Source organism: Canis lupus, chromosome 1, assembly GCF_048164855.1.
Source record: "Canis lupus baileyi chromosome 1, mCanLup2.hap1, whole genome shotgun sequence".
Taxonomy (NCBI): Eukaryota; Metazoa; Chordata; class Mammalia; order Carnivora; family Canidae; genus Canis; species Canis lupus.
Window position 1 is genome coordinate 57,502,973 of NC_132838.1, and position 27,526 is coordinate 57,530,498.

At 40.0% G+C, this 27,526-nt stretch overlaps 1 protein-coding gene across 26 annotated transcripts in view; it reads right to left on the bottom strand.

Moving 5' to 3' along the window:
* The window catches only part of WDR27 (WD repeat domain 27), a 216,087-nt gene that overhangs the window by 40,267 nt on the left and 148,294 nt on the right, over window positions 1-27,526 (bottom strand). For 14 of the 26 annotated variants that reach the window (XM_072831310.1, XM_072831299.1, XM_072831290.1 and 11 more), the window contains one exon: window positions 20,422-20,503. The exons of the other annotated variants lie outside the window; for them this stretch is intronic. In XM_072831310.1, coding sequence (XP_072687411.1) covers window positions 20,422-20,503 — 82 coding nt within the window. The remainder of the gene's footprint in view (window positions 1-20,421; window positions 20,504-27,526) is intronic. 26 annotated transcript variants of the gene reach the window in all.

Sequence of the window (27,526 nt, forward strand, 5' to 3'; positions counted from 1 at the left end):
TTTAGCCATTTAAAAAATGAAATATTGCCATTTGAAACAACATGGATGGACCTAGAAAGTATAATGCTAAGTGAAATAAGTCAGCCAGAGAAAGACAAACACCATATGATTCTACTCATGTGTGGAATTTAAGAAGAAAAAGAGAGAGAGAGAGAAAGCAGAATCTTAAATACAGAGAACAAACTGGTGGTTATCAGAGAGAAGGAAGGGAGGGTAATGGGTGAAATAGGTGAAGGGGATTAAGAGTACACTTGTGATGAGCACTGAGTAATGTGTAGAACTGTTGAGTCATTATATGCTATACCTGAAACTAACACAGTATCTTAATATTTTAATTTAGAATAAAAATAAAATGAATAATGTCTGAGGATAAAATGTAAAAAAAAAAAATGAAGTTTTTATTAAAAAAATCTTCCTTTGGCTTGTCCATACTGTGTAAGTGAAAATACTTTGTAAGTATATAATAAAAATTATAATGATTAAAATGGTATATATACACAACAAGCCCACTCAATCATAGAGATAAATTTTTAAATGTAAAATAAACTATCAAAATAAATCAATATATTAAATATTAATATAATAAAAGGGTAATAAATTAAGAACAATTTAGATTTATTCTAAAAATAAAGTTGATTTAACATTTTTTAAAAACACCATTTTAATAGTGCAGAGATACCATGTGTTAAGTTTAGCAACCATTCTTAGAAAACTAGAAATAAAAGACAACTTTTTTATTTGACAGAGAGTAGTTATAAAAAGTGATGATAACAAAAAGAATCTACCATAAATGTCAAACCTCATGGTGAGGTGTTGAAAGCTCCCGCTATGCGATTGGAAACGAGATCTCACCACCTGCATTCAACATAGTACTGGAGGATTTAGGACAGAATAAGAAAAAGACAAAAAGTGACTGGATTTTAAAATTAGAAATAAAGCTGTCATTTACAAATTATGTGTATAAGAAATAAAACTCTCATTAGTCAGAGACTACATGATTATATAGAATAGACTCTACTAATATATTTTTATAATAATAGTTTAGCAAGATTGCTGAATAAGGAATATAGAAAAATTCATTGCATTTCGATATATGAACAAAAATATGGAAAATAAGGGATACCTGGGTGGCTCAGTGGTTGAGAGTCTGTCTTTGGCTCAGGGTGTGATCTCGGAGTCCTGGGATTAAGTCCCACATGGGGCTCCCTGCGGGGAGCCTGCTTCTCCCTCTGCCTATGTCTTTGCCTCTCTCTCTCTGTATCTTTCATGAATTCATGAATAAATAAATAAAATCTTTTTAAAATATATGAAAAATAAAAAATATAAAAGACACCATTTTAAATAGTATCTGAAATATCAGGTAGCTAAAAGAAAGTTAATAAAAGGTATTACAGGACATCCCATATAGAAAATTGTAAAACATTGAGAAAAAAACCTAAATATACAATAATGAATGAATGCCAGGTTCACGGATTAGAAGAGTCAAGATTGTCAGGCCATCTTCTGTTGTTCTATGAATTCCATTTAATTCCAGTCAAATCCCCCCAAGATATCTTTTACAGAAATAACAATATAATTTAATATTCGTATAAAACATCCACAGCAGCCCTGAGGTACCCAGCCAGAGAAATGGATGTTGCTGAGCAGTGGAGGCCAAGTGGTCTTCTCAGCAGACAGTGCTAGGACAGTAAGTTATCCAGGATGACAGAAAAAACTGACACCTACTTCTCCCCATTCACGAAATAACTTCCAAGTGGACTGGCAGGCCTTATGTGAAAGGCAAAACAGTAAGGGGTCTGCAGATGATCGAGGAGACAGTCTTCAGGCTCTGCAAGAGCACACAATGGGACCCAAAGACACAGGTGAAAGTGAATTAATAAACTAGACTGTGCTCATCTATCCATATGTACATACACCTCAAACTGGAGCAATAAGACAAGTCAATGATTTGGGAAAGATAACCGTTAACACAACTAACATATTTGTAAACACTCTTACAAATGAACAACATACAGATAAACAGACCAATAAACTGGATGGCACAGAATAGACACTTCCTACAAGATCAGATCCTACTTTTCCTCAGCAGCTGCTAGGGTGCTCAGTCTTTCTGAGGACAACGGCCCCATTGGGGCAGGGCTGCCCTTCACCTGGTGGTACAGCTCAGCCCTCACCCACCCTCAGCCTTCTTCTCGGGGCTCACCTGCATTTATTTGGCCCTCATTCTGCACAAGTATAAGAGGCCCTTCCTAGAGCAGTGGGCTTTCTGTCCAAGCTTGCCTGCAAAGGCCCTTGGCTACCATCCATGTGGGGAGCCTCACCCACAGTGCAGGGCCTGCTGGACCAGCCCAGGAGCTGAGGCTGGCCCAGTAGGAAGTACCAGCCCTGCCCCTAGGGCTGTCCCTGCTGAAAAGAAGCAGGAAGCACAGAGAGAAGAATCAGAGTAGTCTGATGATGACGTGGGCTTTGCTCTTTTGACTAAAAGATTTTTTTATTCAATAAAAAGCTGAACTCTTGAAAAAATCACACCCTAATAAAAAATACACATATTCAAAAGCACTCACTCATGTTAGTAACCACGAAAATGTACATTTAAACCATAATGCAATCCCACTGCATGCACATCAGAAAGACGAAAACTAAAACACCAAGTGCTAGTGGGTACATGGAGCTACTAAAACTCTCATTCATGGATAATGGGGCTTTAAATTAGTACAACCTGTTTGAAATCCTGTCTTTCGTTGTGGTAGTTGACAGTACCCATGCTTATGACCCCTCACTCCTGCTTTAGCTATAGAGACAACACAAATGTGCTGACATGCACAGTAGGGGGTGTGCAAGAGAATGTGCAAGACAGCGTTACACATGATGATCAAAACAGGAGAAAACACACTGTGTGCCACGTGTAGAAAGTTCAACAGTGAGAAAGGTTTGAGGGATGCATGTTTTCAAGATTAAAAATAAAACCAAGGAGATGATGTTCATAAAAGCTAGAACACCAACTAGCTTTTGGGGAAGTGGATACAAAAGGTACTAATGTGACACTCGATGAGTCAATGGGTCATATGCACTTGCTTTATATACATGTCCTTCCTAAGTTTTGTTTCACAATAAAAAGGAAAATGGAGAAAGGACAATCATAAGGATACATGTGTCTCTAGTAAAACAAGATTCTTCTTGTAAATGGTACTAAAAAATTCAAGCCGACAAGAAGCATGGTCAATTTTTACATTCTATAGTCATTTCTAGTAAACTCCTACATACCATTCTACAGTTACTGAAACCTCTCCTTTGTTATAAATTTTACTGTTTCATACTTTTAAAAACTGCACCCAAAACATATTGGAATTAAGCAAGGATGCTTCCCATGACCACACTGATATAGCAATATTTGAAAATGCTAACTAATCAAATTTTGAGTGAAAGGAAATACTGAGCATAAATTTGGAAATTAGTTGTCAAAATTTTCACTATTTGTATGACCATTTATTTAAAAAAATTTAAGGATGTCATGTAAATAAAAGAATTCAAGGAAAGAATTATTTGCAAATGAATAGCTTTCTTGGGAAAACAACAGAAAAAAAGATTTGGTATTATAAGTACAAATAAGTACACATATTTATTATATACCTTTCTATTATAATTTTTTAGAAAAATAAAAGTAAAATGAGGATAAACTTAAAATTGTGAAAGGAATATGTATTTTTAAAATAACTTATAAAGAGACACATGACATAACACCAACAAGCAGAAATAACATATTCCTGGATGAAATATCCAAATTGTAAAGATTTTAATTCACTGAAGATTGATTCAAAAATTGAATATAATCTTAATCAAATCCTCAGGATAAATAAATAACTCTAATATTCAGGTGGAGAGGTAAATTATAACAATAGCTAAGAGGAAAATAGCAGAAAAATAAGACACTACAACTTATATCCCTTCATTAAAGCAATTTAAAAACTGCATAACTGTCAGAATTAGCTTTACTTCACTAATCTGAAAATTAGTCAAAGGGTCACAGCAACTGTTAGAGCATTAACTCAACAACAGAGCTCTAGGTGCTGGGTCACTCCCCTCCCTTCCCAATAGAAACCCCAAGGCTCCAGGTTTTGGGCACCTGGCTCAGCAAAAGCCATGAGACTAACTACTTGTACTGCCTACATGGGATGCAGCAGAGCTGGCCTCCTGCACATGGACTTTAGTCCATGATGCCTCCCTAAAGGTTTGTCTTGTTGTACCTAACTCAGAACCAGTCAGGGCTAAAGTATTTGTCTACAACAGTCACAGGCTAACATTATAGTTGTTGTTGGCTGGGTGACAGATAACATTTGGGGAAACAACAGACAAACCAGAAACCTCAGAAGGAAAGGCCATGGAATGAGATGTCCATATGAACTTGAAAAGCTCTGCCATATTCCTGAGAATCTAGAAGTCCACACGCATGCCTAGGGCTCAGTAAAGACCTGAGAAGGCCCTTTATTCTCACCTCTGGCTGACCTTGAAACTCTATGAAGAAGTAAAGATAAGAAAGAGTTGCATGTTGCTTGGTTAAGTGTTAAAGTTATGCCCAAACACATAAACACACACACACACACACACACACACACACACACACACACTTCCTGTTCAAAGACTGGGAAATTATTTCATCTTAGGCATTTAAGGAAATCTCTATCCTATCAGTGGTTGACAGCTAAGGTAACTGGACATAGACTTTAATGGCCATAAATGACAATTAATACATACAGAATATAAAAAATCAGTTCAGAAAACTCAGTAAAAATGGATCAAAATAATTATAATAATCAGTAATAACAAATCATCTTGGGAAAGGGAGAGAATCTGATTTTTACAGAGTGATCACTTTACAGCATTTAAATAATGAGTTTTCAAAAAGAAAAAAAGTATGAGGCATGCAAAGAAACAAGAAAGTATGGCCCAGACATTGGACTTTCTAGACAGACTTTAATCAGCTACTTTAAATATGTTCAAGGGACAAAAGGAAACCATGTCTAAAGAACTAACATAAAGTTTGAGAATTATGCATTACCAAATTGAAAATATCAATAAAGAGTTAGAAATTAAAAAGAGGAACCAAATAGAAATTCCAAAGTTGGGAAGCACAATAACTCAAAGGGAAAGCTCACTAAAGGGACTGCATAGCAGATTCAAGTAAGCAGAGGAAGAACCGGACAGCTGTACCATAGGTCAACTGAGCATCCAAACTGAGGACTAGAAGGAAAAAAGAATGAAGACACAGGAGCAGACCCTGTGAGATACCACCAAATGTATCAACATACATACAATGGTAGTCCCAGAAAGAAAAGTAGGAAGAGAAAGGAGTATATAGAATATTTGAAGAAATAATGGCAAATATTTTCCAAATTTGATGAAAACCATTAATCTACACATGCAAGAAGCTCAACAGACTCCAAACAGAAAAAGCTCATAGAACACCTGGATATGTCATAATGCAACTTTCCAAAGACAAAACAAAGAGACAATCTTGGAAGCAGCAAGACAGAAGCAATTCATCATGTACAAATGATCATAAATAAGATTAATGTTTAATTTCTGATTAGAAACCATGGAGTCCGAAAGGAAACAGGGTGCCATATAGAAAGTGTCAAAAGAAAAAAACAGTATTTTAGTCAATCCTTCTATATCCAGCAAAACTATTATTTGAAAATATAGGAGAAATTAAGACATCCCCAGATAAACATTAAGAGGGTATGTTGCAAAACAGACACATAAATCAATGAAACAGGATAGAGAACCCAGAAATGGGCCCTCAACTCTATGGTCAATTAATATTCACAAAGCAGGAAAGACTATCCACTGGAAAAAGAAAAGTCTATTCAATAAATGGTGCTTGGAAAATTAAACAGCCAAGTCCAGAAGAAAGAAACTAGATCATTCTCTTACACCATACACAAAGATAAACTCAAAATGGATGAAAGATCCAAATTTGAGACAAAAATCTATCAAAATCCTAGAGGAGAACACAGGCAACACCCTTTTTGAACTTGGCCACAGCAACTTCTTGCAAGATACATCTAAGAAGGCAAGGGAAACAAAAGCAAAAACGAACTATTGGGACTTCATCAAGATCAAAATCTTCTGCACAGCAAAGGAAACAATCAACAAAACTAAAAGACAACCTACAGAATGGGAGAAGATATTTGCAAATGACCTATCAGATAAAGGCCTAGCATTGAAGATCTATAAAGAACTTACTAAACTCAACAGCAAAGAAACAAACAATCCAATCATGAAATGGGCAAAGACATGAACAGAAATTTCACCAAAGAAGACATACACATGACCAACAAGCACATGAGAAAATGCTCCTCATCACTTGCCATTAGGAAAATACAAATCAAAACCACAATGAGATAACATCTCACACCAATGAGAATGATAAAAAAATTACAAGACAGGAAACAACAAATATTGGAGAGGATGTGGAGAAAGGGGAACCCTCTTACATTGTTGGCAGGAATGTGAACTGGTAATAGCCACTCTGGAAAACTGTGTGGAAGTTCCTCAAAGAGTTAAAAATAGACCTGCCCTACGACCCAGCAATTGCACTGCTGGGGATTTACCCCAAAGATACAGATGCAATGAAATGCCAGGACACCTGCATCCCGATGTTTATAGCAGCAATGTCCACAATAGCCAAACTGTGGAAGGAGCCTCGGTGTCCATCGAAAGATGAATGGATAAAGAAGATGTGGTATGTGTATACAATGGAATATTACTCAGCCATTAGAAATGACAAATACCCACCATTTGCTTCAACGTGGATGGAACTGGAGGGTATTATGCTAAGTGAAGTAAGTCAATTGGAGAAGGACAATCATATGGTTTCACTCATACAGGGAATATAAAAAATAGTGAAAGGGATTATAGGGGAAAGGAGGAAAAATAAGTGGGAAAAATCAGAGAGGGTAACAGAATATGAGAAACTCCTAACTCTGAGAAATGAACAAGGGGTAGTGGAAGGGCATGTGGGCAGAGGGATGGGGTGACAGGGTGATAGACACTGAGGGGGGCACTTGACAGGATAAGCACTGGGTGTTATAGTATATGTTGGCAAATCAAACTCCAATTTAAAAATATACAAAAAAAAGAGGGTATGTTGCTAGCAGACCTTCCCTACAACCAATACTGGAGGGAGCCCTTCAAGTTTGAATGGAAAGACACCAGGTAACTCCTCAACTCCATAGGAAAAACACGAGTAAAGGTAATTAAATAGGTAAATATGAAGGATAGGGTAAATTAACTTTTGTTGGTAACTCCTTTTATTTTCAATATGACCTAAAAGATAAATAAAACAATAATTATAAATAAATAATAACTATACATCTATGTTAATGGGCAAGCAATACATAAAAGAAAGAGAAGGCACAAGTTACTAAAATCAGGAGTGAGTGAGGAGACATTATGACTGACCTTACAAAAATAAAAAGACCCTAAGGAACAGCACAAACCATTGTGTGCCAGCAAATCAGATAGCCTACAAAATGGACATATTGGTGTAAACACAAACTACCAAAACTGACTCAAGAAAAAAATAGATCTATAGCAGTTAAGAAGATTGGAGTCAGTGATGATGATGGTGGTGATGATTAAAACTTCCAACAAAGAAACACTTAGGACTAATTATCTTTACTGCTGAATTCTGCTAGAAATATAAAGAAGAATTAATTCTAATCATTTTAAATTTCCCACACAACAGATGAGGAAAGAATACTTTAGAACTCATTATTTGAGGCCAGTATTTCTCTGATACAAAAACCAGGCGATGACATCACAGGGAAAGGAAATTACAGAACAATATCCCTTACAGTTGCAGATGCAAAAATCCTCAATGAAATACGTAAGAACTGAATACAGCAACATATAAAAAGCTTATACTCTATGATCAAGTGGGATTTATCCCAGGGATACAAGGTTAGTAGGTCATACAAAAATCAACTCATGCAATATACCATAACAATGGAATAACAAACATATGATCATCTCAGCAGATACCAAAAAAAAAAGCATTTGAAAATATGCAACATCCTTTGATGATAAAAAAACATTAAAGAGACTAGGCACAGAGGACCTTCCTTCCTCTACTATTTATGAGAAAACTACAGCTAAGATCACACTTAATCATGAAAAACTGAAAACTTCCCCCCTAAGATCTGGAACATGAGGATGTCTGCTTTCATAACTTCTATACAACCTTGTACTAGAAGTTCCAGTCAGAGCTATTAGACAAGAAAAGAAATAAAAGTTATCTAGAATGGAAAGGAAGAAGTCAAACTAGCTCTATTTGTATATGACACGATCTTACATGTTGAAAGTTTTAAAACTCCATTAAAAATAACTGTTATAGCTAATAAACTAGTTCAGCTAGGTTATAGAATACAAGATCATTATTCAAAAGCTAGTTGCATGTCTATATACTAGCAATGAACATTTTCAAATTAAATTTAAAAAGCAATTTCACCTATAACAGCATCAAAAAAAAAGCAAAATACTCAGGAATTAATTTAACAAAATGAACACATGACTTTTACAATGAAAATTATGAAACACTGTTGTAAGAAATTAAATAAGATGTACATAAATAGAAAGACATTCTGATTTTCAGAAAATGGAAAACAATATTATTATAAAGGCAACACTACCCAAATTCAAGTAGAGATTCAGTGGAATCCCTATCAAAATTTTTCATATGTACAAAAAGACAATCTGATTCTAAAACTCGTGTGGAAATGCAAGACACCCTGAATAGCCAAAACCATCCTGAAGAAAAACAAAGCTGGAAGACTCAGCCTTCCTACTTTCCACACTGACTACAAAGCTACAGTAACCAACACAACAAGGCAGCTGCAGAAGAACAGACATAGAGAACAATGGGGTAGAACTGAGAGTCCAAAAATACACCTTTAATCCATGGCCAGTTGACCTCTAACAAGGGATCCCAGACTATTCAGTGGAGGAAAAGAATAATTCTTTCAACAAATGGTATAAAACAACTGCATATCCACAGGCAAAGAAAGAAAAGAGGGGGGAGGCAGGATTTGGACCCCTACCTCCCATCCTATGGAAAATTAACTCTTGTGTTCTAAGGGATGCTATAAATAAAAGTGAAAAGACAGTCCACAGGATGAGAGAAAACAGTTTCAGTCACATCTCTGATGAAGGTCTAATATCTAGGACATACAAAGAACTATGAAAACTAAGTAATAAATGTCAAATAACCCAATTAACAATAGGCAGAATATTTCAATAGAGTTTCTCTAAAAGACTTGAATAGAATTTCTCCAATGACATACAGACATAGAGATAGCCAACAAGCATACAAGAAGATATTCAATATTATTAATCATTAAGGAAATGTGATGCAAATCAAAACCATGAGATACCACTTCATACGCACTAGAATAACTATAATAAAAATCAAAAATTAAAAAAAATTAAAAATCAAAAATAAGTGTTGGCAAAGATGTGGCAAAATCAGGACCTTAACACATGGCTAGTGGGAATCTAAAATAATCAGCCTCCATTTAAGTTAGGTAGCTCCTCAAATGGTTAAGAATAGAACTACCATACAACCCAGAAATTCCACAAGAGAACTGAAAGGATATGTTTAGACAAAAACATGTGCTTGAAGCCTCACAGCAGCATTACCCACTATAGCCCAAAAATGGAAACAAGTGAAAAATCCATCACCAAAATGTGGGCTATCCATGCTATGAAATCGTCCTCAGCCATAAAAAGGAATGAAGTGCAGATACATACAACACGAAATGAATCTTGAAAACATTACGCTAAAGATACCAGACACAAAAGGACATTACGTAAGATTCCACTTCTGTGACATGTTCAGAACAGACAAACCCAAGGAGACAGAAGGAAGATGAGTGGTTTCCAGGGGACTGGAGGAACGGGAATTGGGACCAACTGCTCATAGGTACAGGGTTTTTTTTTTGGGGGGGGGGGAGTGAGGATATTTTGGGACAGATAATGGTGATGGTTATATAATATATAAATACACACAAATCAGCTGAATTGCCACAGCTAAAAGTGGTATATATTGATAAATAAGTTATATATCAATTAAAATATCTAATAAAGACATATACTGAAATATTTACAGATGAAATGCTACCTGGAATTTGCCTCAAAATGATCTCAAGGTATGGAGCTGGGAGAAATGAATAGACAAGCTGGGCGCCACTGTCCATGCAAGCTGGGGTGGAAACATCGGGCTCATGAGGACATCCTCCCTGCTCTTAGGAACACTCAAAGTTTGCATTATGAAATTATTTTTAGAAGAAGAACTAAATAAAGCTTATTGAAAGGGATATTAAGGCATAGTTATGACAGTACATAATCAAAATTGGTGGACTGTGTTGGAATGGAAAATAATGTTAAGAAGCAGAGACAAGAATATTGTATGAAGGGTTTGGTATTTCAAATGAAGGAGAAAAAACGTGGTCAGTAATTTGGGTGCCAGGCTAATGCTTTGGGACAAAAATAAATAGGTAACAGACTCATCTACTACTGTACATGTAAATATGAAACAAAATTAGGGAATGTCAATGAATATGTAATCTTAGGGGAAAGTCTAAAAATAAAAACAGAGCTTAGAATTTTTCTCTAATATCACAAACTGAGGAAAATGATGCTAACACATCAAGAGGGGTTAACGGCTCAAGGGGAAACAAGGAATATGTCAATGAAAAACATTTAAAGTGTCAATAAATAATTCACCAAAAACTAAATACAACAACCCAGCATGTGGAGCTCCTTTGTGCTAACACCCAGACACCTTCGTCTTCGGAGAAGCCCTGTCATGAGTGTGGATGTGAGTGTGGGCGAGGGAATGTGCAGCTCCCCATGCCACCCTCTTTCCTGCCCTTGACTGTTGGGATCTGCGCTGACAGTGTTTCAATAATAATTTTCATTGTTTGATGTAGACCATTTTCTCACCCTCTATTAGAAGATATACAGGTTGGCCCAAACTTTTTGGAGAAAATTTGGCAATACTTCTCAAAAGCTGCTAAAAAGTGAGAACACCGACTCAGCACTTGTGTTTCCAAACATGATCATGGGGCAGCAATCACACCAGTGTACACAGTGTACCTCCAAGGATGTGCAGCACAGCACTGTGAACGACTGAGCAAGTTAGAGGCTGCCTGAAAGCCACAACAAAAGATCAGATAAATTATGTATGCCCATACACAGAACGCAGTGCAAATATCAACGCTACATCCCTGTTCTGAGCATGTGTGCCCACACATCCACTTCCACACAATCCTGGGAAAAAATAATCTGACGATGCATGCACTAGCATGTCAACAGCAGTCACAGCTGAGTTTGGGACAGTTCATGAGAGCTGCTGTGCAGTTTCCTTTCTGTGTGCTTCCCTTTGTTCCTGTGGATTTCCTATTTTGCAAAATCATATATATTTTAAAAGTGAAACCATTAGAAACACACAAACCATTAGAAACAATGTCATCTCTGTACATATTATTTGTGTATCTGCACCTTAGATGTCCTATAAAATGACGATATAGTCTAAGTATTCTACTAACATCCAAGATGGTCTTCTCATACCCGAACCACAGGGATAAACCACAGGCTGGAACCCAGTGTCCACCCCGGTGCCAGCTGTCCTTCCCAGAATCATGGAGGGAAGCAGGCCGGACAGGTCTGCGGGGCTCCAGGTGTGGGAAATCCTGTGTCTGTTCTCCTGAAAGCTACTTATCTCTGCGTGGAAAGCATAGTTGCCACGTCTCTGTAACTGTGCAACGGCCCACAATAACAGAACCATGTGTAACAGGAATCCTATGTGTTGAGGACACGAGAATGCTGCAGCTTATTTAAGACGAATTTTTCAAGTTGGGTTTATAAATCATTTACAGAGAAACTAGCAGAACTCCAGTTACAGTCCAACTGTCGCATTCCTCCCCTGTGACCACACTGTGCTCCGGGCTGGAGGCCGCGGCCGTGAGTGTTTGCAGAGCCCAGAGCCTTGCCAGACCATCAGGAACAAATATCTTCCACCAGCCAGATGTTAGATCAACAACTGTTAAACGTAACAGGAACCATCTTCCGTGGCCATAACTCAAAAGCTACAAACGCCTGCAGCTACATCCCACCTATGGGTCCAGTGTGGCCTATCGCACACAATGACAGCAGCAAGCCCATGGGGGCCGAGGTCACAGGTTGTCTCCCTCTTCTGCATCTGACGGTTCTCATTCTCCATGTGCAAATCCACAAACACTTCTACTCCGAGACTTACACCAGCCCCTCTGTCTGCCTCCTCGAACACGGAACCGCAGGGGGCTTAGAAGGGGGAGTAAATAGGCACGGGCTGCGCAGGGACATCTGCCCCGACAGGCAGTGTGTGCGAGGCTGGTGGTGTTTGCTGTGAGCAGGTCAGAGCGCCTGGGCCGTGCCTCCCTGCCCTCTCACTGATAGTGCATTCCACCTCTACTCTGGATTGAACAAAATAATACACCAAAATAATACACAGCAAAATAATACACTTTCAAGAGGTTGAAATCCAAAGTTATCCTGAGCCAGAAGTCTAAATTCCATGATTAGAAAATTACATTTCAGAAAAGCATATGCAAACCTCACACACACACGCACCCCACACCGCATTTCCAAAAAAACAGCAATGTCTTTTTGTGTTTTAAGGAGTTTTTATGTCTGATTTCATAGTCTCCCACTCATGACAGTCCCTCCATACCAAATTCTATTGTTTTTGCCAGAGTCCCTGACACTGCCTATCCATTAAGCCCCATGAAAACAAGGATCTTGCCAGCATTCCTCACGAATGTTTTTCATGGCACTCAATAATTTTGGCTTGAATGGATGGATGAATGGATTATATTTTATACATAAAATTATATCCTCTTGACTTTAATATTTTAATAAAAGTGGAGAGCTGCTAGTTTTCTTAGGTCAGTTTTCACTCTCTGGTGCAGTTACACATTTATCTAAAAGAAGAAGTAATCTTTTCCAGAATTAAAAAAAATATTCAACCTTCCTTCTATTTTTCTATTGGAGTTCATCCTTGTTGATGCTCTCCTTGAACCAATAAAGAAGATCACAGTGGTAACTCTTCACATTGGGACACATCCACAATAGCACCTGGCTACATACTAGTGTCCTTGATTTTACAGTAATTATCTTCAGATGCTCTGTTTTCTAGCATAGATAGGAACAGAATCATACCTTCGCAGAGCTACCAAACTGTAGGAGAAACACAAAGTGAACCTAATAAGCTTCTTACTTGGCATTTCTCTGCCGTAATCCTACCACTGTGACGTCACATTAATGATCCATTTGTACAGCAACTATTTTCGTCTGTCCCCCATAATGGCCATTTGTCATGCTTCCTCACTATCAAGAACCTCTGGAGAACCTTCCTCACATTTAGGGAACCCCCCCTCTAACCTCACAAGTCCAGGTTTCCTAGCACCCTGTACATGGGGTGTAGCTCTGACTTGGGTCTCTCGGGGACATGCAAGCACCCTCAGGAGACTCCAGGCTGACAGTAAACGATGGTTAGAAGCAGGCTGGACACTAGTAGTGACACTACTCTGTCACTGAGCCTGGACTATTTTCCTACTTTTTATTAAATGAGATTTTCACTCTACTGCCAACCCTGCGGTAGAGTGCCCAAAATTGCATCATGATAATTACATTCAATTGCCTTTGAAGTTGTGTTAACTTTAGTCATAAACTCCACTTGTGTCTTTCAATTTTGATGTGATAAGGGGGTATCTGTCAGGGTAGGCAGGTCAAAGATGTTCTTTTTGTGGTTTGTCAACTGAAATGAGAACGTGAAGCTCTGGCTCCCAACAACGCCTCACCTAGGCTCTGGGATAGTCAGGGCTCAGGATGGAGTCACACTGGAGGGGTCATCGCTGGACCCACGTCACAATGAAGCTGCCTGGCTGCCCGCGTCAATCCACATGCAACCCTGGGCCCCTGCGGGGCACGGCTTGCACACGCCCGGTTGTGGGGCACAGGGCCCACAGGGTGTGAGAGCGCGGAGCGGGAGCAGGACCGTAACGGGCTCACAAAGGAGTTGGGGAGGCAAACCACCCAGAAGAAGTTGGGCCCCCCAGAGGGGAACATGCCTGGGTAGGTCGGGGACACATATGAAGGACAAATACGCATTAGCCAAGGGAGATGAGAGGGCAGCATGTCTTCCAGAAAGGAGAAATGGGCACACCTGTGTGAGAGAAGGTGGCTTATTTCGGAAAGGGCGAGAAGTCAGCCAGCTGGCGGGCGAGTGGCTGCAGAAGAGAGATGAGGCTGGAGGAACCAGTAACACACTTAGACGAGTCTTCTATGCTACGTGCAGGACAGCTGGGAACTGCTGGAAATGTCTGTTTGGAGGGACAATGTGACCAAAGAGGACCAATCTCTGTTGGCTCACCTCCCGAGACACCGACGCACACCTGGAACCCAAGATCATGGTGAAGTCTCAGACCCCCTCTCAAAGGTCACCCACAGCTCAACACTGAAAAGTCAGAGGCAAACAGCAGCCACTGAGGTTCCACGTCCACGCACCACAAACAATGGTGCAGGGACCAGTCCCCAAAGGAAAGTAGCTCTGTTTCCAGAGAGCCACGTGCCCTGGAGACTGTAGCCCCCATCCACTGCATTTGTTTTTAACCCCAGACACATGAGAGGGATAAGCACCCTGGTGAGCAACCTCGGATCCCTGATGGGTACTGGATATCAGGGGTGAGCGTGCAGGTGCGTGCAGGTGTGTTTCTGTGTCTATGGAGATGGTCATATGCTTTTATGTTTTGATGGGATGTATTACATTAATTTATTTTCCTTTGTTAAACCAGTCTTCCATTCCTGGGATAAAGCTCACTTGGTAACAGTATATAATCCTTTTTACATATTGCCAGATTTGATTTGCTTGTTACTGGGGATTTTTGCATCTATATTCATAAGAAACACTGGTGTTACTTTTCTGTTCTCTTGATTTTTTTTTAAATCAGAATGACACTGACATCACTGAGTAAGTTTTGGTGTCTCCTCTAATTTCTTGGAAATTTATGGAAAAGTGGGATTAATTCTTTAAATATTTGGTAGGAGTAACTACCATCTTTTCCTGGTATTTTCTTTGTGAGGAGTTTTCTTTGTTTTTAGTTATTCTTATCATTTAATCTCTTGTTATAAATCTCTTAAATTTTTCTATTTATTCTTAAGTCAATCTCAACATATGTCTTTCTATGAATTTTTCCATTTCAGTCAAGCTACCGGACTCACGGCTACACAGCAGCTCATTAGTGAGGCTTCTCTTTTTCTTCTTGGTCAGCTCCAGCCCTTACACTTCACTTCCCTACTCAATAACTTCATATATTCTAACTTTTGGGTACACACACTTGTCATCCAGGTAAAACCTGAAGCTACAGTTGACCCTTTAACTATGGGACCTCTGCAGAGTCGAATATACACGTATAACGTTTGTATAACGTTTTATCCCACCAAGGTTCAGTACAACAGTCTACTGTTGATGGATGCCTACCAATGACACAAACAGCCCATAAATACCTATTCTCTGTTATATCACATACTGTGTTCTTACAATAAAGTAAGCTAGAGAAAAGAAAATGTCACTAAGAAAGTCATAAGAGAAAACACCTTTAGAGTAAGTACCATATTTATCAAAAAGAAGTCCACGCATAAGTGGACCTGCACTGTTCAAACCTGTGTTGTTCAAGGGTCAGCTGCGTTATGTTTTCTACTCATCTGTAAGAACATTTTAGTATGAAAGATATCTATAAACATCTTTTGAATTCTTCTGCGAACCATTTAGAGTATAATTTTACAATCTGACTTGTCTAGAAAATAAAATAACTAATCTTTCATAGGTAAAATCCTAAATTGCACTGAAAGAGCCACTGTGGTGAGCAAACAGCACCTGTGCAGGATTCTGGAGACCTCTGGAATGTTCGCTAGGCTATGAACTAGCTCTATCATTTTCTTCAGGCTACAAATAGAATCAAATGATTTTAAGGCCTCACCTATGACTGATATCTTATAAGTTTGATATCACCTGGTAACACCACGAGGTGCTAGAGAGCATGAGGAGAGTCACCAAAATTGTTCAGAACTAAAGAATGAAGACAGGTCTCCTGGCATGCCAGTCTGCTTGGGGACCATATTCCCCTTCATCTTTTTACTTTCTTTAAAACTGAAAGAATTATTAGATAATCTCGAGTCTGACAACTGAAAGGCATGGTAGCCATGCAGGAATACCACCAAGTACCTCAGTTTCTTAAAATCACCAAGGATGATTTTAAGGGGCGCCAAGGGTGCTCAGTGGGTGGAGCATCTGACTTGATTTTGGCTTGGGTCATGATCTCGGGGTCATGAATCAGAGCCCCGGCAACAGGCTCCAGGGTCAGCAGGGAGTCTGCTTCTCCCTCTCCCTCTGCCCCTCCCCCTTCTTGCTCTATCTCTAAAATAAATGAATAAAATCTTCAAAAAAATTAAAATTAGGAACAGGGAGAAAAAACAGACTCGTCTTTAGAAAATCCCCTTTCTTTCTTTCTTTTATAATCTAACACAATCATGGAAAACCAAGGCCAAAATTAAAAAGCAATGAGGTATTTTCCAGTAGTTCACCTTCTCCTGGGAAATGAGGTTTAGTAAGTGTTGCCCAGATGATTCAGTACTGCTTGAAATGGCTGTGCTCCGGGTCTAATTTTGGTACAACAACCTAACTGGGTCCAGACCATCCACAACTGGGAACTTTCATCTTTCCAAAGGCAGACAGGATGCAGTACAAGAGTAAGCAGGGAAGAGACAACAGGAGGTCACAGGTCAAGTTCAGAGGCGATCAAACGATTAACGGTGGATAAATGCGAGTGCTCACACCCAGCAGATTCATCCCTAAGTAGTGCTTCCCCATAGAAGGCAGCAGTGCCAGCATGTGGGCCCAGATTCTGGTCCCCAGAGTCATCCACGTGAAGGGATGAAAACTTAGGGATCACTTCACAGAAGCCATCCAGAAGCTGCCAGCACGCCTGTAAGACTTCATCTCTGGAAAATATTAAATCGCCCTTCTGTGCCAAGAGCAAAACAGGCTAAGGAGGAGTGAAGGCAGTGCTGTGGTCACAGTTCCAATGACACAAACTTGCTGTGATTTTCTCACTCGAGGACTTCCTCCTTTGAAGATTCCCTCAAGGAGAAGCTTTTGAAAATACACCTGCTGCATGCATGTGTGCGAAACATCCACTGAGTACTTCCAAACTGTGTCAGTTATTTTTATGAACTGTGATTCTCACTGCTATCACTATAAAGCTGGGTATACTTCTAGATACCTGAGTATCCCATTTCAAGTATGGAACTGCTACACAATCCAAGGTCCCATGTACCAAACACAATGTGTGAGTCCTGGCCGTGTGCAAAGATAGTCCTCAGTCTGCTCTCTTCAAGTCTATTGTCTTCTTTAAAAACCAGTTACACAAAAATTCCAAAGTTCATCAACGAATGCCAAAATTAGTAGGTAAAAGTTTGATAATAAATAGGATATTTGTCTCATTCTAAAATATCCACCCCTAAACTGCTTATGAATTATGAAAGAAAAAATACTGCTGTTACAAAAGAGAAGCCTGGTGTAGAGGATCTTAGCCAAGTTACGAAAGTCTGCAAGATGATTGGAACAAACCAATATCACATTGCCACTGACCCAAGAACACCATCTCTGTGCAGTCCTGACCAAAAAAGGGCAACTAATCATAAAGAAATATTACCAAAGAACTGACTTGTGGTTGTCAAAAAAAGGGAGAGGGGGTCAAAGAAAAAAAAGAAACTGTTCCAAGTTAGGAGAGGCTAGGAAGACATAACAATTATAAGAAGTGTATCATCGTGGGTTGGGAAGAGTTATAAAGGATCTGTAAATGTGAGCTGGAAGTGAACTGTGGATTGGATGAGCAGAGAACAGCCTTGTGTCGGCATAACATTCCCTGATATTTAAAACCATATCTATGTATGTAAAAGGATATCATAGTTCCTAATGTACATCCTAATGTGCTCAGACATAAAGGGGAAAGATTTCTCCAATGTACTAGTGATGGTTTCAAAAATCTAATTTATATATATATGCAATCCAATAGAAATACTATGCAAGCCATATGTATAATTTAAATTGTCTAGAAGCCACATTAAAAAATAAAAACAAATGATTTAATTTTGATATTTGATTTAACCCATTATTAAGAAATTATTATTTCAGCATATAATCAACATAAAATTAATGAAAAATTTTATATTGTACCACATCTTTAAAATCTGATGTATATTTTAGATTTATAGGTCATCTTAATTTGGACTAGTCAAATTTCAAGTGCTAGGTAGCTACATGCAGAGAAATTAAGAAAGAAGGGATGGATAAATTATAAGTCAAGTAAAAAATACTATAAAATAAAACTATTAATATGGGTAAAAACTATATAGGACATTCATTTTTATTCTAGCATTTTTTCTGTAAGTTTCAAATAATATCACAATTTTGAAATTACAATAAAAACTAAATAATAAAAAATGATAAGAGAATACAATTTCATGATAATACATTTTAAATCTTAGCAAATGAATAAATTCTAGAAAAATATCTTCCCAAAATGAATCTAAGAAAGTATTTAAAACCAGAATCATACTATCATAAAGTAGCACTTCCTAATTTTTGGTTTCAATACCCCTTCATGCTCTTAAAATTTATTACTGAGAACCACAAATATCTTTTGTTTATGCAGGCAGTGTCAGCCAACATTCAGCAAATTATAAAATAAAACTGGGAATTTAAAAATATATTTATGCTTGAATTCATCTAACAATGATAAACCATTATATTTTTACATAAATAACCTATTTTATGAAAAATAATGGTTTTCCAAAACGAAAATAAATTTAGTGAGATGAATGTCATGATCTCATCAATGTCTAACCTATTAGAAGACGACTAGGTTCTCCTACCTGCTTCTGCACTCAAACTGCTGCAATACGTTGTCTTGGTTGAAGACTATTTGGAACAGAAGAACTATTCTTAACAGTCCTTTCAGATGATTGTGAATAATCATCTTTGATGCTGCTCCAAAATATGATGAATGTATATATTTCTTAAAGGCTATGTGAATGTAGAATCTGAAGTTGTATCAATGAGTGTATTCTTACCCACTAAAATCTATTGGTCCATCTTCCACTGTGAATGAACAAATCTTTACCAGTGCATGCTTTTATAACATCGTGCATTAATCACATGAAAAATACAATCCGTTTAGTTATATGGATCTTCCAATACTGACACATGACATTATACAATGTCAAAATATCACAGTCCACCATATCCACAAGCTAAAGAAAAATTGCCTGTAGCAATTGATACTGAAAAAGCATTTGGCAAAAGCCAACACACATTTGTGATAAAAAGCAATTTATGAAGTGGACTTGATAGCATCAGCAAAATGCCAAAAGCTAGCATCACATGTAACGTGAAGGACAGATGCTCCCCCAACTGGGGACCACAGAGGGACATCCACTTCTACTCAACACAGTGCTGGAAGCCCCAGCAATTGCAATACAACAAGAGTAAGACATAATATACATGCATATTGTAGGGAAAAAGCAAAACTGTCCCTGTTTGCAGATAACATGATTGTCTATATAGAGAATCCCAAGGAATCTACAAACACACACACACACACACACAAAGAAACAAACAAAAAGTAACTCCTAGAATGTGACCAGTCACTCACACAAAATTCAGTCTCATCACATATACTGATAATGACCATGTGGAAACCACTGTTAAAAACAGTATAATTTATAATTACCCTAAAGAAAATTATATACCAGATATAACTTTTAAAAGCATATGCAGTATATGTAAGCTGAACATGATAATATGCTGACAAAGGAAATCAAATATGAAAATACATAGAAGGACAAACCATGTTTATGGGTTGGAAAGCTCATCATAGTAAAAAGTCAGTTCTCTCCAAATTGATGTATATACATGGGTTTAATGCAATTCCTATGAAAACCCCAGCAAGGACTTTTGTAGACACAGCTTACTCTAAAATTTATATGGAAGGGTACATGCCTGGAATAATTAAGACAATCTTGACAAAAGGGAGTCAAGTGGGAGGCTTCACTGATAACCTAGTTTACTATTCAAGGACAACTTATCATGTCCAATCTGAGGTTTTTGGAAGAATAAGAGGTGGTTCTATACTAGAAAAATAGGTAAGTGCCATTCATCACATTAAAAACTTAAAAAAATATATTCTCAGTAGGTGTATACAACCTCTGATAAAGTCCAACACCAATTCATACTTAAAAGACATTGGGCCCAATAATGGTTACCTATCGGAAGTCTTCCTTCTCGGAGAAGCACTGAAAAATCCCTTCCAAATGAGGCCTCTTCCTGTGTTTCTGGGCAAGCTCTCTGCCAGGACCATGAAACAGGAAAAGATTTGAAATATAGACACTGGTAAAGAAAAACTCATATCCAGACATTACAATGGAACCCAGTGCTAAGAAGAAATGAGCTCTCTAGCCATGAAAAGACAGGGAGGAAACTTCTATGCATATCATTAAATGAAAGAAGAGAGTCTGAATCCACACACTGTGTGATCCCACCCACATGGCAGTCTGGGAAAGGCAGATGTGGAGACAGGTTTCTGGGGTCAGGGTTGAGGAGGGATTGGAAAGGAGGGGGCATCGAGGATCCTGAGGACAGAGAAACCCTCCATGCTAATTTCAGTGCAACTGTCAACTAGTTACTGGAATTTAGAAGACACAGAAGTATTCGTCCATTGCAGAAGTAGTTGAAGTAGTTGTCCACAACATGCAACTCTCAAGCTAAAATCCGTGGCTGAATGTTATTTAGAGTGTCTCGCCTTGTGGCTTATCACCAGCTCTGGCTTGGCTCTAAGGCTGAGGTGAATGTTGGGAGCACAGTATGGTGCAGTCACGTGGCACACCCTTGACTCACAAACACAACCTTTCCAGGGGGGAATTGCAGCATCACTTCCAACCTATGAAGCAGTTTTGCAAAGTCAACATCTCATCTCAGTGGAGACCAAAGTTATAGTTAATCAACTCCAGAAGCAAGCAGAAGCCTATATTTTTGTTAGAAATAAACACTGTTGTCATGATGATTGCTTAGAAATTGCAAGAAAGCATTTCCAGAACACAGTGATCCAACATGGGATTCAGGACTCAAGTAGTAGCCTATGACATCAATTCCTGACCTCAGAAAGCCTTCCATGGGGACTGTAGGCAGGCAGGCCCAGTCAGGGACAGGACACTGCAGCAACCCCCTGTAGGGCATTGAGTCAAGGATGAGTTTCAACTTAAAAGCACCTTATTCCAAAAGTGTAGTCTGTACACTGGGAGTTAATTTCAGAGCAATTATCAAGAAGAAATTTAGAAGAAACTTTAAAACATAAACTATTACTCCTAGAAGAGTATCTGATGTCTACCATGAATTACATTTATGGCAACTGTTTTGCCTTCAAGTAGACCTGCAGAAGGTCTATTTACATTTTCTGAAACATAATTGGTCCAGATCTGCAAGATCTCCCCACTCTGGGGTTTTCTCAACCCTAATGGTCCCTCAGGAGAAGACCCACAGAACCACCAGGGCATGGACTGGTACACACCCCAGTCCGCATGCAGCCCCCTCAGGACTGGCCTGTGGACATAGGTTCCAGTCCACATGCAAGTGTCTTCAGTCCCTTGAGGATGAAAGCACACTGGCAAATCCTTATTTTATGTGACTCACTGTTGTAACACGTGAGCAGAGGCCAGAAGTGTCATCTGGGTTCATGTGACATCTAAACACAGAGGATCTGACAAAGGAAAGCTACCATCACATGTAACGTGAAGGACAGATGCTCCCCCAACTGGGTACCACAGAGGGACGTTCCTCCAGGCGTGGCTTATTCAGGTGTCTTTAATTCTTATGTTTTAATAAAATTATTTTGTAATTCTACTTTAATTTCTATAATTTATTCTACTGTGCTTATTTCATTTTCTGAATGTGAAAATTTGGACTCTTGATTTTGGGCTTCCCCGTTTGACAGACTGAATGGTAGCAGCTGGATATTGCTAGCTCCTCCAGGCAGATGTGAGTCTATGGAAAAACACTGGTGGTGAATGCACATAACTGTCCAGCACTGAGTGCACATGGGGCTTCTGCCTCTATGTCTGGTGTGCTTGTCTGGCCTATGTTGTCTGAGCACTGAGTGGCCTCTGGAGTCTTGACACACTCACTTGGAAATGGCTTGAGGGCAGGCAGCAGGTGAGACCCGAGTGAAGGACTCACCTGGCAGGCCGCCTGTAGTTGGCATTCAGGTTGAAACCACTGCCTCAGTTTATGTCTGAACACAACCATGTGACTGTCAGTGGGTAGGGACAGGAAACTGAGCAGGTGGCCAGCCCAGGCACACTGAGACTTCCTACTGGCTGCCAAAGCATCCCACCACCCAACCTGAATAAAAGCCAAGGTACAGTTCTACTGGAAAGCATTAAATTCTCACTTAAGGACTTCTGCCTGGTCCACTGGTATTTATTGCAAGAGCCCCTTTTTGCTTTAATCTGAGGTCCTGTCATTCTTCTTCACTGACAGACATGGTCTCTATCCTTCCAAGCCTCTTCTTTCCGTTTGTCCTATCTGAACCTGGATACTTTCCAGCCACCCTGCCGCCAGGCATCACTATGTTAAAAATCACTGGCAGGTGGGGAGTTTGCAGTGACAGATATTGTAGAACACCTAAAGTTCCCCTGTTCTCCTGCTTGAGTCACTTTAGAATATAAATTTAGAATTTTAAATTTTTTAGAATTTGTGTTCCCACTTCTGAAAAAGAATTGTCACTATTCAACATATGACTATCTCTGATGATAGATAACTGGTACCCCTCAAGCTAAATGTTTGCATGCTTGCTTACACAGCAAGTAGTCAGACTCCGGGAACAATGAATGATCCGAGCCTTGGTCCACACTGAGCCCTCTGCAGCCACAGCCACCAGTGGCACCTCAGTCCCTGCACTGGCAACAAGCTCTCAGGATAGCAGGATAAGCTGTGCTCTTGGGGACACGGCGACACTGCTATGTACAGGGAGCTTGCTGGGGAACACGGTCCTGGCATCTTGTCTGGCAGACTCTGAAGCTCCGTGAGCCTTCCAGTGACCCCCAAGCAGAGCCGAGAGGGGTGGCTGGACAGCAAGCACAGGTGTCAGTTAGAGGACAGAGGGCAGGAATGTGCCATGAGCCTCACCACACTCTGGATCCAGGAACAGAGAAACCAGCCCCTCACGTCCCTTTCCAGGTCCAAACTGTTGTCATTCCAGTTCCACTAAAATTGAGCATGAACAAACAGATGAACAAATGAAAATGATTTGAACCAACAAAGCAATCACTGAGGAGCATGCTCTTTCCCAGTTGAGGAAATCTCAGAAATTCAATATATATCGATGTAATATATATATATATATTACCTATATTACAACATATATCGAGATGTTCACATATCTGAGGCTAGAAGTGCATGGTAAGTTACGACCTGGCACAAATGTTCCTTCACGCTCAAGGTCTGAAAGAGCTTCGCAGGTGTCAGGGCAGATAGGCAGACATGTATGGACATGTGCGGCCTTCTAAAGGAATCTTAATGGTTTGTGCAAGAAGGAGGAGGAAGAAGGAGGTATGCCAATTAACACCAGCAATTCCTCTGACCAAGAGAGTATGAAAGACAGCTGCAACATGCTGGCCTGGCCATTTGCCCATAAGTCATTAATGTGCTTTAACGGCCCTACTGGTAGACTCTTGCATCTTACACAAATCATTACTGGAAAAATGCCCTTTTAAATGTTAAAATAGTGTGGGGGTATAACCTACTGAAAATACAGAAGTGGCCTTAGAAAATGCAAACATCAGAGGACCCGAGATCACAAAATAAATCTTCATGCACAGTGTCTTTGTCACAGTATCCCCATTTCTGTGGCGGTGGTGGCTGCCCCACAGCCTCTGCTTTGGTCATTAGATGTGATCCAGACTCGCCAAGGAGGATTACTTATACTTCCCAAGCAGGTGCATTATGAAACCTCCAAGCTGTATTACAGCCCACATTTCACACATAGAACTCTCTAGGTGTTTCTAATGGTTTACTATTACAAAGGCTTTCAAAGTAGACCGACTTCAGAGGTGTGTTTTCTAGAACTCTGTGTGTGAGATGTGCATTTCTGCCTCCACAACAAGATAAACACTCTCAGCTGAAAAATACTGTCATTTCTAGGCAATGTGGAAATAAGGAAAGCTGTTAGAAATAGAAAGCCGATTGATTTATTTTGCCAGCAATCAGCGAGCATCTATCTGCTCTATTCTGGTGATCAGATTGACTTCCAGGAATAAAAACAGAACGAAGATGAAGACATTTACCCCCAGTTGAGGAACCCAGATTCCAGGGGAGAAGCTGCCATCTCAACTAGTAAGCTGAGAATATAGCACCTGCATGCTCTTCGCACCGGGCTCTGAAGCCTGCTGTCCACACTCGGGAGATCTGAGGCTGACGGGGCTTTGGGGAAAGTTCACAAGGACAGCACTTTGAATGTGGCTGAGGAGTTTGAACAATGAGAGGGGAACCGAGGGGCAGAGGTCCACAGTGGAGTGGGTGCTCCCTGGGCTGGAAACAGAGCCCTGGGGCAGAGGTATGGGTGGCCAGGGCGCATCTGGACCAAATCCTGGGGGGCAGCGGGGAGGATGAAAGACAATGATCATTTATATCTGTCACTAAAAACATAGCAAAAAAAATTAAAATTGTAAAGTAATAGAGCAAAACTGTGACCATCCCCTATGCATGAGATTGATTACAGTCCATGATTACATTGAGTAACTTTCCAGAACAGCATTAATGAGCCTTGGCTGTACAATGAAATCATAAGAGGTGGTGTTCAGAGAGAAAACAATCCTCACCAGACAGTTAAAGTGCCAACCATACCATCGGGAAAATAAACAATTGATAAACTTAAAACATCTCTCAAAATTGTAATAGATTGAGTACTAAACAAGAGATTTCCCCCACACTTAAGAATCCATTGATTTTCAACAGACACCAATGAAATTCAGTGGAAAAGGAAAGTATCTTTAACGAGTATAGCTAGAGCGAATAAGTATTTGCATGGAAAAAAAATGAATCTTGACCGACACTTGTCTCCATGCCCCCAAATTAGTCCAATTATTTCAAGATGGATGTGCAGGCCAGACACACGGTGGTGGTACCAGCCCCATGTGTGGGTGGGCTGGGACTTGTCCCTAACCCCCAATGACAGTGTTGTACACAGTTACGATATGGCAGCACTGTCCCACAGGGGTCCCTCCTCCTTGAGGACTATGAGGAAACAAGTGGCTTACTAGGGACCCAACGTGGTAGGGAGTGGCAGGGGACTCTGGTCATGGCCAACAGTGACTTCTGGCCCTCCACCACCAAGACACCAAGGCTCTCAGTCCTACAACCACAAGGATCCAAAAATCTGCCAACAGGCCAATAAGCCTGGAAGTGGATCCATCCCTAAGAGAGCCTTGGATGAGCAAGAGCCCTGGTCAATACCTCAGCTACAGCCACCAGAGACCCTGACCTGAGGACCCAGCTGAGCCACGCCCAGAGCCCAGACTCAACCCACAGAAATTGTGAGAATAAATGTTTTAGAATGCTACATTTTTGCTAATGCAGTTGACCCTAGAACAACATGGGGGTTAGGGATGCCAACCCCTCTTGCCAAAAATCTGCACATAACTCTGACTCCTCAGAAACATAACAACTAGTATAACAACTTCTGCTGAGCAGAAGGCTTACTGGTCAACACACAGTTTGTATGCCATATGTGTTATACACAAAATATTCTTGCAACAAAGTCAGCTGGCAAAGAGAAAATGTTACTTTCACAACCCCACAGAATAGAATGTAGGTTTATAGGGCTGTGTTGTAGTAGGGATAACCCACCTTCAGGTGGCCCACATGGCTCACCCCCGTGTTGCTCAAGGGTCAGCACAGTGCTAGGGAACAACAGGCAGCTGATATCATGGGCCATTCACCTAAATATGAATAAAAACTATAAACTTCCTAGAAGAAAACATAGAATATATTTTCAGGCTTTGGGTGGACAAGATTTTTCAGACAGGCCAAAAAGTACTAACCATAAAATAAAAGTTGCATTTCATAAAAATTCAACACTGATGGTCACTAAAGGATGTTACAACACAAATAAACAAACCACGGATCAGGGGAAATATTTGCAATACATACACCTATGATAGTATCCAGAACACAGTTTTTAAAAAGTTCTACAACTTGGGGCACCTGGGTGGCTCAGTCAGTTAAGCATCCAACTCTTGATCTCAGCTCAGGTCATGACCTCAGGGTCGTGGGATCGAGCCCCACATTGGGCTCTGTTCTCAGCATGGAGTCTGCTGAAGGCTCTCCCTCTGTCCCCTGCCCCTGCCTCACGTGCATGCACCCTCTTTCTCTCAAATAAATAAACCTCTAAAAAATAAAAGTTCTATTACTCAATATTAATAATGAACAATTAAAAATAGGCCTATAATCATATGATACTGTGTTCAATATTGGTCATTATTAAAGAAATGCAAGTTAAAACCATAATAAAAATACCAGAATAGCTAAAATGAAAGAGACTAACAAAATGCAGCAGTCCCAGCAGGGTGGGGATGGCACCAGCTCTGGAAGGTGAGCAGGGTCTCCGGGTTGAGCATGTGCCCACCCCACTGCCCCACAGCCATGCTCCCATCTGCTTGCTCAGGAGAAGAGAGGACACATCTCCACAGAGACACCTGCCCCAGAAGAAGCTTTATTCATGAACACCACAAGTGGAAACACCAGACCTTTCTCGGCTGACCCAACAGAAAAGCTCTCTACCACACAAAGGAGGCACTGCCAGGACACAGAACGACAAAGGTCCCACTGCCACGGCACTCTAGAAAAGACCGGTCTCTGATAGACATTGGGACACTCTTTGCTCAGGGGCATGGAAGGTCCCAGTGAAGGAGAAGTCCTGCATCTGGAGGTGGCATGGGTCCCAGGGACATGTGTACCAGGCCACAGAGAGTGTGACTGTGTCTACAAGAGGGGCAGAGTCAGCCGTCCGATGTGACTCGGAACACGCACTCAGCACAACTACAGATGAACTGTCAGCATTGGCTGCCTCCACCCTCAATCCTTCCTATTTAATTCTTATTCAAAACAAATGTTACTTTTGATTAGAAATATCCAGGAATATAAAAATATCTTGCTTTCCCCTTTACAAACTTAAAAGACTCTGGTCAGGATGAGGGTCTCAAGTAGATCTGAGATGGTTTCATTGCTGCTCTGTGCACCCTAAAGTATCTTGGAAGTAAATGCACACGACCTGGTATAGAATGCACAGGCATCTCTGTCACCGCCACGGGGGCCCTT